General features: G+C 46.0%; 1 protein-coding gene across 1 annotated transcript in view; it reads right to left on the bottom strand.

Moving 5' to 3' along the window:
* LOC144610856 (uncharacterized) overlaps window positions 1–17,307 on the bottom strand; it is a 32,944-nt gene that overhangs the window by 2,060 nt on the left and 13,577 nt on the right. Inside the window, exons 9-18 of the mRNA XM_078429826.1 lie at window positions 14,333–14,391; window positions 11,881–12,035; window positions 9,887–10,020; window positions 9,704–9,768; window positions 7,068–7,213; window positions 5,597–5,721; window positions 3,840–3,898; window positions 2,749–2,894; window positions 1,613–1,845; window positions 479–568 (exon numbers count right to left, since the gene is read on the bottom strand). Of these exons, the coding sequence (XP_078285952.1) occupies window positions 479–568; window positions 1,613–1,845; window positions 2,749–2,894; window positions 3,840–3,898; window positions 5,597–5,721; window positions 7,068–7,213; window positions 9,704–9,768; window positions 9,887–10,020; window positions 11,881–12,035; window positions 14,333–14,391 (1,212 nt within the window). The remainder of the gene's footprint in view (window positions 1–478; window positions 569–1,612; window positions 1,846–2,748; window positions 2,895–3,839; window positions 3,899–5,596; window positions 5,722–7,067; window positions 7,214–9,703; window positions 9,769–9,886; window positions 10,021–11,880; window positions 12,036–14,332; window positions 14,392–17,307) is intronic.

Raw genomic sequence — 17,307 nt, 5'->3', positions numbered from 1 at the left:
GGGTGAATGCAGAGTCTTTTACCCAGGGTAGGGGGATCAAGAACCATAGGTTGATGGTGCAAGGGCAAGATTTAATAGGGAGTAGAGAGCGGTCCTGAACTACTATCTACCTCTTTGGTGACCCTGGGACTATCCTTGATCGGACTTTGCTGGCTTTACCTTGCACTAAACATTATTCCCTGATCATGTGTCTGTACACTGTGGACGGATCAATTGTAATCACGTATTGTCTTTCCGCTGACTGGTTGGCACGCAACACAAGCTGTTCACCGTACCTCAGGTACACCTGACAATAAACTAAACTGAACTGAAATAAGAAAGAACTGAGGACAGGATGGAACCCAGGTATGTGGGAACGTGAGGCAGCAGCTCTACCCGCTGTGCCACTGTGTTCCTTCTGGGTACAAAGGACTGTTCAGCTTAAGTTAGGGCAATTCGTCATTCTGATGCTGGCATGTTGTGTACGAAGGGCACTTACCCCAAACATTGGAAGTCGCGTATCTGAAATCTCAGGAGATTCCAACCGGATGGCGTTTGCCACTTTGGAACAATAACCAGTCTTAACACACTGCAGAAAGAAAACACGAGGAGACATATTAGAGTTTAGACTTTGTCCAGGTTCTCTCATTTCCTTTTTCTCTCGGTTCTCTTTTTATTTTAAACTAGACTCTGCCATGTTTCTACATTTGCCTTACCGGTCACTAAACACTTTAACTCCCCCTCCCATTCCCACACTGACCTTTCTGTCCTGGACCTCCTCCTTTGTCAGAGTGAGGCCCAGCGCAAATTGGAGGAACAGCACCTCATATTTCATTTAGGCAGCCTACACCCCAGCGGTATGAACATTGACTTCTCTAACTTCAAGTAGCTCTTGCTTTCCCTCTCTCTCCATCCCTCCCCTTCCCAGTTCTCCAACCTGTCGTACTGTTTACAACTACATTTTATCTCTGTTTGCTTTATCTTCTCCCAGCTAACAATGATCTGTCCCACATTTTCCTTGATCCACATTCCCTTTGTCCTGTTTTCACACCTTACACTTCCTTATCTATGCATCTCCCTCTCCGCTGACATCAGTCTGATGAAGGGTCTCGACCCGAAACATCACCCATTCCTTCTCTCCACAGTAGCGCAGCGGTAGAGTTGCTGCTTTACAGCGAATGCAGCGCCGGAGACTCAGGTTCGATCCTGACTACGGGTGCTGCACTGTAAGGAGTTTGTACGTTCTCCCCGTGACCTGCGTGGGTTTTCTCCGAGATCTTCGGTTTCCTCCCACACTCCAAAGACGTACAGGTATGTAGGTTAATTGGCTGGGTAAATGTAAAAATTGTCCCTAGTGGGTGTAGGATAGTGTTAATGTACGGGGATCGCTGGGCGGCACGGACTTGGAGGGCCGAAAAGGCCTGTTTCCGGCTGTATATATATGATATGATGATATGCTGCCTGACCCGCTGAGTTATGGTGGTGGATTTGTTTATAATTTTGCACTGTATTTTTGTAAATAGTTGATTACAATTATTTTTGGTAATTAAAAAAAATACAGTGCTTTGTTGATGATTAAAGAGGTGTGGTGATTATGGTTTTGCCTCAGTCGTTGGCCGTTATGTGAACTCACCAGAACAATAACGAAGATCAGGGCGATGACAGAGAGAATACACATGACGATGATGGCAATAGCATAACTTGGGAATGGTTGTGTTGGAGTTGGTTGGTTGACCGTAGGACCGGTTGTGGTGATGGTGGTGCCTGCCGTGGTGATGGTGGTGCCTGCCGTGGTGGTGGTGGTGCCTGCCGTGGTGGTGGTGGTGCCTGACGTGATGGTGGTGCCTGCTGTGGTTGGCGCGGTTGCTGGGAACGAGAAACAAAAGGTCAAGCATTTCACAGGCGCACAGAAACAAAGGAACAGCAAGTGTTTGTTTACAATGAGAAAAACACACAAAGTGCTAGAGCAACAGTTTGTGTGGCACGGTGGCGCAGCGGTAGAGTTGCTGCCTCACTGCGCCAGAGACCCGGGTTCCATCCTGACCACAGGTGCTGTCTGTACGGGGTTTTGTACGTTCTCCCCGTGACCGTGTGGGTTTTCTCCGGGTGCTCCAGTTTCCTCCCACGCTCCAAAAACGTGCAGTTTTGCAGATTAATTGGCTTGATTAAAATTATCCCTGGTGTGTGGGATAGAACTTGTCTGCGGGTGATCATTGACCAACATGGACTCAATGGGCCGAAGGGCCTATTTCCACACGGTACAGCACAAAACTAAACCAAACTAAATTCAGTAGGTCGCACAGCATTCTGGAAAACACGAGGATAAGTGACATTTTGGATTGGGACCTTTCTTCACTGGTGCTGTTTTCATCTAGCCTGTCCAACCCCTTAAAATTTTTATATGTTCCTATAAGATCCCCTCTCATCCTTCTAAATTCCAGTGAATATAAGCCCAGTTGATCCATTCTTTCATCATAGTTGTGTAGGAAAATAACTGCAGATGTTGGTACAAATCGAAGGTATCACAAAATGCTGGAGTAACTCAGCAGGTCAGGCAGCATCTAGGAGAGAAGAAATGGGTGACGTTTCGGGTCGGGTCTGAAGAAGGGTGTCGACCTGAAACCTCACCCATTCCTTCTCTCCTAGATGCTGCCTGACCTGCTGAGTTACTCCAGCATTTTGTGATACATTCGTTCATCATATATCAGTCCCACTATCCCGGGGATTAACCTAAGCTGCACTCCCTCAAGAGCAACAATAGCAACATACTTGTGTTGGTGAGGGCGTTGACATCCAAACGTAGACCCGCACTGGCAAACAGTGCTGTGTTATTAGCCAGTGTTTGGGCTGCCTCAGCTTGCGATATGGTGTTTGGTTGCACACTGATAGTTGTGCTGCTCACAACTGAACCACTCCTAGATAAATAGAAACAGAACCAAAAACAAGCGTTGACATGACATGCAATTGTTCAATATCAATACAAATCAATTAATATTCAGCGTTAGATCAATTAAGCATTTGATGGCACTGGGCCTGTACTCGCTGGAGGTCAGAAGAATGAGGAGGGACCTCATTGAAATGTACGGAATAGTGAAAGGCCTGGATAGAGTGGATGTGGAGAGGATGTTTCCACTAGTGGGAGAGTCTGGGACCAGAGGGCACAGCCTCAGAATTAAAGGACGTTCTTTTAGGAAGGAGAGGAGGAGGAATTTCTTTAGTCAGAGGGTGGTGAATCTGTGGAATTCTTTGCCACAGAAGGTTGTGGAGGCCAAATCGATGGATATTTTTCAGAGAGAGATAGATAGATTCTTGATTAGTAAGGGTGTCAGGGGTAATGGAGAGAAGGCAGGAGAATGGGTTTAGGAGGGAGTGGAGGGATATGGATCACGTGCAGGCAGTGAAGAATAGTTTATCTAGGCAACATGTTTAGCACAGATGTGGTGGACTGAAAGGCCTGTTCCTGTGCTGTACTGTTTAGGGTTGCCAACTGTCCCGTATTAGCCGGGACATCCCGTATTTTAGGCTCAATTAGTTTGTCCCGTAAGGGACCGCCCTTGTCCCGTATTAGTAGGGTTGCCAACTTCCTCACTCCCAAATACGGGACAGAGGGTGGCATCACCGCCCCATGCCAATCAGTGATTGGAGCAGAATTAGGCCATTCGGCCCATCAAGTCTATTCCGCCATTCAATCACGGCTGATCTATCTCCCCCTCCTAAACCCAATCTCCTGCCTTCTCCCCGTAACCTCTGACACCCGTAAAGACAGCCACAAAATGCTGGAGTAACTCAGCGGGATGGGCAGCATCTCTGGAGAGAAGGAACCACACTTTCTTTGAGCGATGGAGGAGCATGGTACTTACCTAAATTCATTAACTACGATATCGACGAAGTTGGGATTATTCATGTAGATATTGTTCACCTAGAACACAAAAGCACATGTTTTAACAGAAGCAAAGCCACAGCAGAGAGCACTGTGTAAAACAGTCACACACTTCACATTAAACAGAATGTTTTTGTCACCTTGTCAGACATTAAAAAGGAGTGAACATGCGGGGAATGGAGGGATAAGGATCATGTTTAATTGATCTTGGCATAATGTACAGCACAGACTTTACGGGATGAAGGGCATGTTCCTGTGCTGCACTGATCCATGTTCCAGTACAGTGGTACCATATCTAGAGTTGCCAACTGTCCCGTATTAGCCGGGACATCCCGTATTTTGGGCTAAATTGGTTTGTTCTGTGTAGGACCGCCCTTGTCCCCTTTAGTAGGGTTGCCAACTTCCTCACTCCCAAATACGGGACAAAGGGTGACGTCACCGCCCCACGCCCCATGTGACCTCACCCAGCCAGCGGCCGCCATTGGTGGAGCGGGAGCACGTGGCCGCTGGCTGGGTGAGGTCACGTGGGGCGGTGACATCACATTGTCCCGTATTTGGGAGTGAGGAAGTTGGCAACCCCAACAATCTTTTTGTTTCCCATTAAGTAAAATAGATGGAGGCAAACAAAAAATAGCATTGGATCCAGCAACAATGGTGAAAATATCACCTCCTGTCAGTGGCCCAAGGAAAGATCGAGGTTTTACTGTGATCACAAGCAACTGTATTGGTATGTACCGAAGAAAGACACAAAGTGCTGGAGTAACTCAGCGGGTCAGGCAGCATCCCTAGAGAACATGGATAGGTGACGTTTTGAGATAGGACCCTTCTTCAGACTGATTGTAGGGGTGGGGAGGGCACAGGAAAGAAAGCTGGGGTAGAGAGGGGCAGGAGCTGGGGTAGAGAGGGGCAGGATCTGGGGTAGAGAGGGGCAGGAGCTGGGGTAGAGAGGGGTAGGAGCTGGGGTAGAGAGGGGCAGGAGCTGGGGTAGAGAGGGGCAGGATCTGGGGTAGAGAGTTATAGGTGAACCCAGGTGAGGAGGTTACCTGATAGGCAGATTGTTAGATAAAAGAGAGTTAGATAGAGCTCTAGGAGCTGGTGGAATCAAGGGATATGGGGAGAAGGCAGGCACAGGTTACTGATTGTGGATGATCAGCCATGATCACAATGAATGGCGATGCTGGCTCGAAGGGCCGAATGGCCTCCTCCTACACCTATTTTCTATAAAAACCAGAGATGAAAAGACAGGTGTGAGCCTAAAAGGATAAAGACTTGCAAATTGTTAAACTGGGGGAGATAAAAGTTGTGAATGGTGTGTCCATTGTGAATGCTGCATTTGGGGATGGGGGGTGGTGGGGGGATGGTGCAAGGCTAGCGAGGTTTCAGGGGAGCAGGGGAGGGGGGGGAGGAGAGGGGAGAGGGGGATGGGGGGGAGAGGAAGATATAGACGTTTTAATTCCACGTTTGTGATAGTTTTCACCTTGTGGAATTGGACATGCAATAACCCTTCTTAATTAAGCATAGCACAAACCGTAACCAGAAACATCATTCATAAAATATCTTGCAGCTACAGAAAGTTAGATGCAACTTCACACAGCATCTCGGCAACTAAATTTAAGGCAGCTCTTCTTCTCCAAGAAGCCCTTCTTGCTTAAGTCCGTACTCCGCCACCTCCAGATTAAATTCCATTTGGAATATTTTGGAGGACCAAGAACCAAGAACCACAGACGGAGTACGTACCACATTCGTGATGTTGGCGCTGAGGCCATTGAACCTGGCGCTTCCTCGCATGGTGAGGTCATTTGTGAAGTTTAGATTGGTGAAGCGGAGCTGCAGTGGTAAGCTTTGAGTGGTAAGGGCCAAACCTGTGGGAGGAACAACAACTAGATGTCAAGTCCACACCGAATAGACACAAAAAGCAGGAGCGGGCCAGGCAGCATCTCTGGAGAGAAGGAATGGGCGATGTTTCAGAAGTGGGACCTTCAGAAGTCAAGTCCACACGTCCATCATAGAGTGACACAGCACAGAAACAGGCCCCTCGGCCCAACATGCCCCATCTACACTAGGCCCACCCGCCTGCATTTGGCACATATAGAACCATGGAAAATAGGTGCTTTCGGCCCTTTGAGCCAGCACCGCCATTCAATATGATCATGGCTGAACATCCTAATCAGTAGCACCGTTCCTGCTTTTCCCATATCCCCTGATTCCGTTAGCCGTAAGAGCTAAATCTCTCTTGAAAACATCCAGTGAATTGGCCTCTTATATGGCAATACTTTAGTGAATTCTATGCAAACATGTGACACTAAAGCTCCAATGAGCATCGCGTAGGAAGGAACTGCAGATGCTGGTCTACCATTGACTGTTGGTCCATAGTTCAGAACAAGGTCTCATTTGAATGACGTTGGGTAACTATGATCAGTCAACTGTAATCCATTTACAGAAGGCAGGACTTTGAGCTCCAAGTTGAACACCAGTCATTGAAAGTAGGCATGCAGGTGCAGCAGGCAGTGAAGAAAGCGAATAGTATGTTGGCATTTATAGCGAGGGGATTTGAGTATAGGAGCAGGGAGGTTCTGCTGCAGTTGTACAGGGCATTAGTGAGACCACACCTGGAGTATTGCGTACAGTTTTGGTCTCCTAATCTGAGGAAAGACATTCTTGCCATAGAGGGAGTACCGAGAAGGTTCACCAGATTGATTCCTGGGATGGCAGGACTTTCATATGAAGAAAGACTGGATAGACTCGGCTTGTACTCGCTGGAATTTAGAAGATTGAGGGGGGATCTTATAGAAACTTACAAAATTCTTAAGGGGTTGGACAGGCTAGATGCAGGAAGATTGTTCCCGATGTTGGGGAAGTCCAGAACAAGGGGTCACAGTTTAAGGATAAGGGGGAAGTCTTTTAGGACCGAGATGAGAACGTTTTTTTTCACACAGAGAGTGGTGAATCTGTGGAATTCTCTGCCACAGAAGGTAGTTGAGGCCAGTTCATTGGCTATATTTAAGAGGGAATTAGATGTGGCCCTTGTGGCTAAAGGGATCAGGGGGTATGGAGAGAAGGCTGAGCTGAGGTTACTGAGCTGGATGATCAGCCATGATCATATTGAATGGCGGTGCAGGCTCGAAGGGCCAAATGGCCTACTCCTGCACCTATTTTCTATGTTTCTATGTAAAGTGTCGATCGTAACACAGTTCACCAGGAGACTTACCGTCCACGCGAATACTGGATATGACAATGTCAAAGCCTGAATCAGTGACATTTTGAATGAGTAGATCACGCAGCATTGTTGCATTCGCAAAGTTGGTGGTGTTGATCTGCACGTTTGTAGATACTTGCACCATTGTTGTAACATTGCTAAAAAATAAACACAAGACGTTATTAAAATTATAAAAGGACTGGACAAGCTAGATGCAGGAAAAAAATTCCCAATGTTGGGGGAAGTCCAGAACCAGGGGCCACACACAGTCTAAGAATAAAGAGGAGGCCATTTAAAACTGAGGTGAGAAAAAACTTTTTCACCCAGAGAGTTGTGAATTTGTGGAATTCTCTGCCACAGAGGGCAGTGGAGGCCAATTCACTGGATGAATTTAAAAGAGAATTCGATTCGGGGCCAATGGAATCAAGGGATATGGGGAGAAGGCAGGCACGGGTTACTGATTGTGGATGATCAGCCATGATCACAATGAATGGCGGTGCTGGCTCGAAGGGCCAAATGGCCTCCTCCTGCATCTATTTTCTATGTTCGTTTGTCACAGAGCTGAATCATTGACTTTCCGCTGACATTCTTGTATCATTAGGCCATAAGTGATCGGAGCAGAAATTGGTTATTCGGCCCATCAAGTCTACTCCGCCATTCAATCTTGGCTGATCTATCTCTCCCTCCTAACCCCAATCTCCTGCCTTCTACCCATTACTCCTGACACCCGTACTAATCAAGAATCTGTCTAAGGTAGACACAAAATGCTGGAGTCTCTCAGCGGGTCAGGCAGCGTCTCGAGAGAGAGAAGGAATTGGTGACGTTTCGGGTCGAGACCCTTCTTCAGACTGAAGATTTCAGGTTCAGTCTGAAGAAGGATCTCGACCCGAAACGTCACCCATTCCTTCTCTCCCGAGATGCTGCCTGACCCGCTGAGTTACTCCAGCATTTTCCATTTTCGATTTTAACCAGCACCTGCAGTTTTCTCCCTACACAAGAATTTATCTATCTCTGTCCTAAATATGGACAGAGCATTGAGTATGAGTTGGGCAGCCATGTTGCAACTTTAAGGGATTCTGGTTTATCTGTGTGTGGAGCATTGCGGGCAGTCCTAGGTGCCCCATTACAGGAACGATGTGGAGGCTTTGAAGAGGGTGCAGGAGGTTTTCCAGAATCTGCCTGGAGTGGAGGCTATTAACTAGAAGATTTTGAACACACTTGGTTTATTTTTTCCGGTATTTCAGAGGTTGAGAGGGGGGGAATCTGAAGAAAGTATATAAAAAATTATGAGAGGCATAGACAGGGTAGATAGTCAGATCCTTTTCCCTGGGGTGGAAATGTCAAGGACAAGAAGATAGACACAAAAAGCTGGAGTAACTCAGCGGGACAGGCAGCATCTCTGGAGAGAAGGAATGGGTGACGTTTCAGACTAGAGGTCATAGCTTCAAGTTGAGAGGGGCAAAGTTTACAGGAAATGTGCCGGGCAAGTTTTCTTTCACATCGAGGGTGGTGGGGGCCTGGAACGCGCTGCCAGGGGTGGTGGAGGAGGTGGACACAACAGTGGTGTAGGATCTACTGAATCCCACGACACAAGGCAAAGAACAAACGACACTTAGCTGAGCCAAGCCCCTTGTGTCACATTTATTCCAGAAGCCCCTTTTACCTACATTCTCACCAATCAAAACCCGTGTGCAGATAAGCCCAATTAGTGCGTCTGGCCTTGGAGTTGTTGTTGAGCTCTGGACCTTCTCGTGAGGCTGCTGGCGAGTTGCCTGCGGTGACAGGCTGTATGCAAAATCAACGTGGGCGTGAAGGTGCCACAATGCCATGTAATAGGCTTTTAGATAGACTGTAGACACAAAAAGCTGGAGTAACTCAGTGGGGCAGGCAGCATCTCTGGGGAGAAGGAATAGGTGGTGTTTCGGGTCGAGACCCTTCTTAGATAGACACATGAATGTGCAGGGAATGGAGGGATGTGGATCACATGCCGACACAGGAGATTAGTTTAACTTGGCATCATGGTCGGCGCGGGCTTTGTGGGCTGAAGGGCCTGATCGCGTTCTGTGCTCTTCTATGTATTGAGGGCGTGCAGCGTAGGTTTACTGGGTTAATTCCCGGAATGGCGGGACTGTCATATGTTGAAAGACTGGAGCGGCTAGGCTTGTATACACTGGAATACAAGGATAGGAGGGGATCTTATCGAAACGTATAAGATTATTAAGGGGTTGGACACGTTAGAGGCAGGAAACATGTTCCCAATATTGGGGGAGTCCAGAACCAGGGGCCACAGTTTAAGAATAAGGGGTAGGCCATTTAGAACAGAGATGAGGAAAAACTTTTCAGTCAGTGAGTTGTAAATCTGTGGAATTCTCTGCCTCAGAAGGCAGTGGAGGCCAATTCTCTGAATGCATTCAAGAGAGAGCTAGATAGAGCTCTTAAAGATAGCGGAGTCAGGGGGTATGGGGAGAAGGCAGGAACGGGGTACTGATTGAGAATGATCAGCCATGATCACATTGAATGGCGGTGCTGGCTCAAAGGGCCGAATGGCCTACTCCTGCACCTATTGTCTGTTATTTCACAGGCGCAGCACTGTGATATTAGGGTGACACTACCCCTCCTGTACAAGGGTCAGCATTTAGGAGACTTACCTAAAACTGACATTATAATTGGACGTGGTTCTTGCACCAAACACTGATGTCAACACTGGTTTAAGCTGTTTAATGAAAAGAAACAAAAAGGGTTAGTTGGTTAAACTTTACACTTGGTCTCAGTAGTCTGTCCCTGCACTTGGCAAAGTCAACAGACAGTATGAGCGATTTGCTGTGACATACCCAATTTATCACTGAAGATGTGAGGTTTATAAACTCAGTAGAACTCATGTTGTTGAGTGTGTTGGTGAAAGCCATATTTTCTATCACATAGGAAATACTCAAAGAAATAGGTTGCAAATTGTTCAGAGTGGTACCTGGAGAAGAAAAAATAGATATATAAATATCTAGTAAAGCAGCTTTATATCATTATATTTTTATGTATATTCTAATATCGTATATATATACATACATACATACATACATAGTCCCAAGAAAACTGAATAAAGGTCTCGACTCGAAACGTCACCCATTCCTTCTCTCCTGAGATGCTGCCTGACCTGCTGAGTTACTCCAGCACTTTGCGAATAAATACATACATACATTCACACACACATATATATATATATATACATACACACATACACCTATATATATATATATATATACATACACACACATATATATATATATACATATATACAACACACACACACACACCCACACACATATATATATATACACACACACACACATATATATATGAGTATTACCCAATGTGTTCCATTCCCCCAGGGAAGCTTTGCATAGCATTTGTCACGTTAATGTTCCTCATTATACTGATACTTAATTTTTGGACGTTATTTAGACTAAACACTTTAACTCCCCCTTCCATTCCCACACTGACATTCCTATCCTGGGCCTCCTCCACTGTCAGAGGCACAACGCAAATTAACATAGAAACATAGAAAATAGGTGCAGGAGGCCATTTGGCCCTTCGAGCCAGCACGGCCATTCAACATGATCATGGCTGATCATCCAGAATCATTGGAGGAACAGCACCTCATATTTCATTGAGAGGTCACAGCGGCGGTCGATGATGGAGCCGACCGACGGGCGAGACGTCCCCGTGAAGTAAGGAAGTCGCTGCCAAGGGAAGGAACAAAGGAGGACCTGGCGTGGGGGGACCGCCCTGAAGAACAATAGACAATAGGTGCAGGAGGAGGCCATTCGGCCCTTCGAGCCAGCACCGCCATTCAATGTGATCATGGCTGATCATTCTCAATCAGTACCCCGTTCCTGCCTTCTCCCCATACCCCCTGACTCCACTATCCTTAAGAGCTTTATCTAGCTCTCTCTTGAATGCATTCAGAGAATTGGCCTCCACTGCCTTCTGAGGCAGAGAATTCCACAGATTCACAACTCTTTGACTGAAAAGGTTTTTCCTCATCTCAGTTCTAAATGGCCTACCCTTATTCTTAAACTGTGGCCCCTTGTTCTGGACTCCCCCAACATTGGGAACATGTTTTCTTCCTCTAACGTGTCCAATCCCTTAATAATCTTATACGTTTCGATAAGATCTCCTCTCATCCTTCTAAAATGGGGGGACCGCCGTGGGGGGGGGAGAGGGGCAAGAACAAAGGGGGAACTGGTGCAGGGATGGGGGCCAAGGTATGCAAGGAAAGAGGTTCACTGTGACTTGTCTCATGTGACAATAAGGTTTCCATCCATTCATTCATTCAGGTGAGTGGAGAATCTGGAGGGAATTGACGAGAAGGTGGTTAGAAAAGAAAATGTGATTAATGGGTAATTGATAATTGGCATGGACTCTGGGCCGAAGAGCCACTAAATCTCTTCATCACCCTGTGACTTACCATAAAGGAACATACTCTAATGCAAGTTTTTTTTTAATTGATTCACAGGGTGAGAACATTATTAGTGTTATGGAGGGATCTGGGAGGAATTTCCTCTTTGGAACCTTTATTTCTGACCCCTTTCACCTTTACGAGAAACATTGACCAGTCAACTTCAACCTGCTGGTTAGAGTCACAGAGTGATACATTGTGGAAACAGGCCCTTCAGCCCAACTTGCCCACACTAGTCAACGTGCCCCATTTATACTAGTCCCACCTTTGGTGCATATCCCTCCGAACCTGTCCTATCCATGTACATCAATCTTTGCAACAATCAGGTAGCTCTTGCATTGTGAAATTTGCAGCATAATTTATAACACTTACCACCAGAACTGATGGTCCCTGGAATAAGTGTGACGTTTCCTAAATCCGTGCCATTTGCTAAACTATTAACCAATTGTCTCACCACTTCTGACCCAGTGGGAGGTGGGGTGGTATTTCCATACTCTAGGGTACAGTTTGCGATAATGGATCCATTCCTAGAAAAAGTAAATTCATCTGGTTATACATCTTGAACTGTAATATCCAGTTTATTTCATATCCAGCAACGTTTTGAGAACCATGTTTAGACAGGAGTTTGGAACAAATGTTGAACTAGTCATAGATAGCCATAATCATACTGCACAGAAACAGGCCCTTCGGCCCAACCCGTCCGTGCTGACCAAGACGGCCCTCTCCCCATCAGAACTGCCCCCTCCATCGACTCCTTAAAGTCCAGGCTCAAAACCTATTTCTACTCCCTAGCTTTTGAGGCCCTCTGAGGGGGTGCTGTGAACTGTTTATGTATGTGCTGTTATGTTTGTGTGCCATTGTATGTTCATCCTTAGTACCTGAACTGATGTACAGCACTTTGGTCAATGTGGGTTGTTTTTAAATGTGCTATACAAATAAAATTGACTTGACTTATCATATCATATCATATCATATATATACAGCCGGAAACAGGCCTTTTCGGCCCTCCAAGTCCATGCCGCCCAGTGATCCCCGTACATTAACACTATCCTACACCCACTAGGGACAATTTTTACATTTACCCAGCCAATTAACCTACATACCTGTACGTCTTTGGAGTGTGGGAGGAAACCGAAGATCTCGGAGAAAACCCACGCAGGTCACGGGGAGAACGTACAAACTCCTTACAGTGCAGCACCCGTAGTCAGGATCGAACCTGAGTCTCCGGCGCTGCATTCGCTGTAAAGCAGCAACTCTACCGCTGCGCTACCGTGCCGCTACCATGCCGTTGACTTGACATTTGCCCGCATTGGGCCTGTATCCCTCTAAACCTTTCCTAAGATAGATACAAAATTCTGGAGTAAATCTGGAGAAAAAAGGTGGGTGATGTTTCAAGTCGAGACACTTCTTTAGAGTCTGTAGAAGGCTCTCGACCCGAAACATCACCCATCCATGTTCTCCAGAGATGCTGCTGAGTTACTCCAGCACATGGTGCCCTTTTATATATTAACCAGCATCTGCAGTTCCTTGTTTCTAAAGCCAGATCCAGAACCATCTTACCCCAAAGGTTCAAAGGACATATGTTACTCCAGCTTTTTGTGTCTCTGCATCTGCAGTTCCTTCCTACACATTTCGTCTATATTCATACCGCTGAGTTGTAAACTGAATGATGCCTGGATTAAGGAGTAATAGCTAAGCCAGGATCCCATTGACTTACAAATTTGAAAGAGAAAATTGGGTTGGATTGGACACACCCTCAGAAAACGCGCCACAAACATCACCCGGCAAGCCCTGAAATGGAACCCCCAAGGAAAAAGGAAAAGAGGTGGCCCCAGGAACAGCTGGAGAAGAGGGGTCCAGGCACAAATGTCTGGGAGTGGTTCAACTGGGGAGATCTCGAAAGACCGAGGAGCCAAGGGCTTAAGAAGAAGAAGAGCTGTAAGAAGAGATTAGGCAAACTTGGATTGTTTTCTCTGAAGCATCAGAGGCTGAGGGGAGGCCTGATAGAGGTTGATAAAATTCTGAGAGGCGTAGATAGGGTAGATGATATATTTTTTCCCAGCGTTGAAATGTCAAATACTAGAGGGCATGGCTTTAAGATGAGAGAGGGGGAAAGTTTAAAAGAGATATGGGAGGCAAGATTTTTACTCAGAGGGCAGTTTGTGCCTGGAACATACTGCGTGGGTGGTGGTGGAAGTAAATACGATAGCAATGTTAGAGGCATTAAGACAGAGACATATACAGGCTGGGAATAGATGGATTTACACCAATCAGCCAAAACATTATGTCTTGATGAGCCAAAACATTATGACCACCTGCCTAATATGCTGTTGGTCCTCCATGTGCAGCCCCATACGCAGCAGGGAGCAATCCAATGTTATTCACTTTGCCCGTCAGTGGTCATAATGTTTTGGCTGATCGGTGTATACCACGTGGAGGTAGTTGGGTTTACTTGGATGGACAACATAGTGGCCTTTTCCAGTGTGTGGGAAGGAAGTGCAGATGCTGGTTTAAACCGAAGATAGACACAAAACGCTGGAATAACTCAGCGGGACAGGCAGCATCTCTGGAGAGAAGGAATGGGTGATGTTTCGGGTCGAGCCCCTTCTTCAGACTGAAAGTCCTGTTCCTGTGTTGTACTGTGTTCTAGGGTATATTTTCTATTATCAACCTCTGTGGTCTAATGGCAGGACTCCAGCCATTAGTTGGTTCCATGCAGTGGACCTGAATTTTTTTCTATTTGCACTCCCTTTAGGTTGAGGTTAAAAAATGTTAAGTTGATTGACTACCCACAGCCAAGAGATGCAAATTGTTTATTCCTTACCTGAAACCATTGACTATTGCTCGACGGTAATTTGGGTCCGGTCTGTACACAGCATCAAGCTGCAAAAGAAATACATCTATGAGGATTCATTTGCAATCGTTTGATAAATAAACTGCAAAACTAAGAGTTGTTAACCAAACTAACATTTTGAGTGGCCATATCACCGGCCATCGTGTACTGTCTCTCCGATGACTGGATAGCACGCAACAAAAGCTTTTCACTGTACCTCTGTACACAAGACAACAAACTAGACTGAACTTTTGTCAAAAGGCAAACAAATCAGAGTGGGAGCAGGGAGGATAATTTAAAGAGACAGGTGGCTTGACTTCCCAGCCACTTCCATTGCTTCTCCTACCCAAAGCATTTCATACATCAGTTTCAAAATCGGAACAAATAGGCACAGCAAGCAGTTAGCCACCACCTACAGTGTGTTACCCCACTCAGCTAGTTGTTCCACAGCCCTGCAGCTTAAAGCAGCGCATGCTAGACATGTTTTTTTCTCTGGAGAATTATACCTTAGAAATATAGAAACATAAAAACATAGATACATAGAAAATAGGTGCAGGAGAAGGCCATTTGGCCCTTTGAGCCAACATCGCCATGGCTGATTATCCAAAATCAGTACCCCATTCCTGCTTCCTCCCCCCCATCCCTTGCTTCCGTTAGCCCGAAGAGCTAAATCTAACTCTCTCTTGAAAACATCCAGTGATTTGGCCTCCACTGCCTTCTGTGGCAGGGAATTCCACAGATTCACAACTCTCTGAGTGAAAAAGTTTTTTCCTCATCTCAGTCCTAAATGACACACCACTTATTTGTAACTGTGGCCCCTGGTTCTGTAAGGTGTATAAGATCATGAGAGGAATAGATAGGATTAATGCAGTCTTTTACCCAGTGGGGGAATTAAAAACCAGAGGACATAGGTTTAAGGTGAGAGGGGAAATTTAATAGGAACCTGAGGGGCAACATTTTCACTCAGAGAGTATATGATACGATACGGTACAATACGATACGATACGATACGATAGAACTTTATTTATCCCACGATTTGCACGAAACATGAAATCAAAGTGATGAGTGGAAAGGATTGGGAGATGTGCAAAAATTGGTGGGGGGGGGAATCAGTCTACCCCACGACAGAAGGGGGAGGAGTTGTACAGTTTGATAGCCACAGGGAAGAAGGATCTCCTGTGGCGTCCTGTGCTGCATCTTGGTGGGACCAGTCTGTTGCTGAAGGTGCTCCTCAGGTTGACCAGAGTGTCATGGAGAGAGAGGGTGAGCTGTATTGTCCAGGATGCTCCGCAGTTTGAGGAGCATCCTCCCCTCCAAGACCCCCTCCCATGAATCCCAGATGGAACGAGCTGCCAGTGGAGGTAGTTGAGGGAGGTACAATAGCAACATATGAAAGACACTTGATAGACACAAAATGCTGGAGTAACTCAGCATATCTGACAGAAGGAATGGGAGGCGTTTCAAGTCGAGACCTTTCTTGACAGGTACAAGTATAGGAAAGGTTATAAAGAATATGGGGTAAATATTGGAAAATGGGACTTGCATCGATGGGACATATTGGTTAACATGAATGACTTGGTCTGTTTCCGTGCTACATGAGTCAGGAAGGTTTAAGTTCAAAGCACACTCTAAAAATATGAGAACCTCTTTCTACTTGAATGACTTTATAGTAGAAGGTAGTGTTTTTTTATTCGATGAGATGGCTCTCATTGAACTTAGGAAGTTGGCAGGACAGTTGAAAGATGTCCCCTGGTGTTCCCTCAAGGTCATGATGTATATAGACCTTGTCATAAATTCCCCTTGTACATAAGACAATTAAACATTTTTTACTCTCTTTACTCTTGAGGTCCATTTCAGGACGCTTAATATTACATGCAAAAGGTTTAAAGAGACGTGTATCACAGCAGATGTTGGTTTAAAAAGGAGACAGAAAGTGCTGGAATGACTTAGCAGTTCAGGTGGAATTTAGTTTAAGAAAAAAACTGTAGATGCTGGTTTAAATCGAAGGTAGACACAAAATGCTGGAGTAACTCCACGGGTCAGACAGCATCTCTGGAGAGAAAGAATGGGTGACGTTTTGGGTCTCGCCTCGAAACGTCACCCATTCCTTCTCTCCAGAAATGCTGCCTGACCCATTGAGTTACTCCAGCATTTTGTGTCTATCTGGCTTTTAGTTTAGTTTAGTTTAGAGATACAGCGCGGAAACTGCCCCTTTGGCCCATCGATTCCGCGCCAAAGAGCAAGCCCTGTAAACCATCACTATCCCACAAGTTAGGAACAATGTTTACAAAAGCCAGTTAACCCACAAACCTGCACGTCTTTGGAGTGTGGGAGGATATTGGAGCACCCGGAGAAAACCCACGCGGTCACGGGGAGAACGTACAAACTCCGTACAGACAGCACCCGTAGTCTGGATTGAACCCGGGCCTCTGGCGCTGTGAGGCAGCAACTCTACCACTGCACCACCACACTGTCCTAGAATTTCGACAGAACGTGAATAAGTGATATTTTGGGTCGGGACAATGAGTTCGAAGAAGGGTCCCAATCTGAAACATTGCCTATTCATGTCTTTTGGAGAGGCTGCCTGACCTACTGAGTTACTCCTGCACTTTGTGTCATTCATCATCACTGAAGCATTTGCTCAGTCCTGTACAAGTATTAGACTCGCGGAACATAAAGACAGGGAAGAAGGCCGTTCAGCCCAGCTGGCCCATGCTAGCAACCAGTGGGGCAAACCAGTCAACATCACTCAGCCAGTTCCCTTGCACAACATTTTCCCAAAATTGTACTCTGCATTTTTCCTTTGAAAGATTGAAATGGCTCTGTCTCTGTCAACGTGGCTTAAGATAGGAAAATCCACTCGGCAAATCTCCTTGGAGATTCAGAGATGCAACATTATTCTCCTGCACCTTCTCATACTTAAAGCACACTAAAAGAAAATATGCCATTAAACATATCTACAGTAA

Source organism: Rhinoraja longicauda, chromosome 38, assembly GCF_053455715.1.
Source record: "Rhinoraja longicauda isolate Sanriku21f chromosome 38, sRhiLon1.1, whole genome shotgun sequence".
In the NCBI taxonomy this organism is placed as follows: Eukaryota; Metazoa; Chordata; class Chondrichthyes; order Rajiformes; family Arhynchobatidae; genus Rhinoraja; species Rhinoraja longicauda.
Note: the sequence above shows the minus strand (reverse complement) of the source record. Positions and strands in the feature narration are given on the sequence as shown.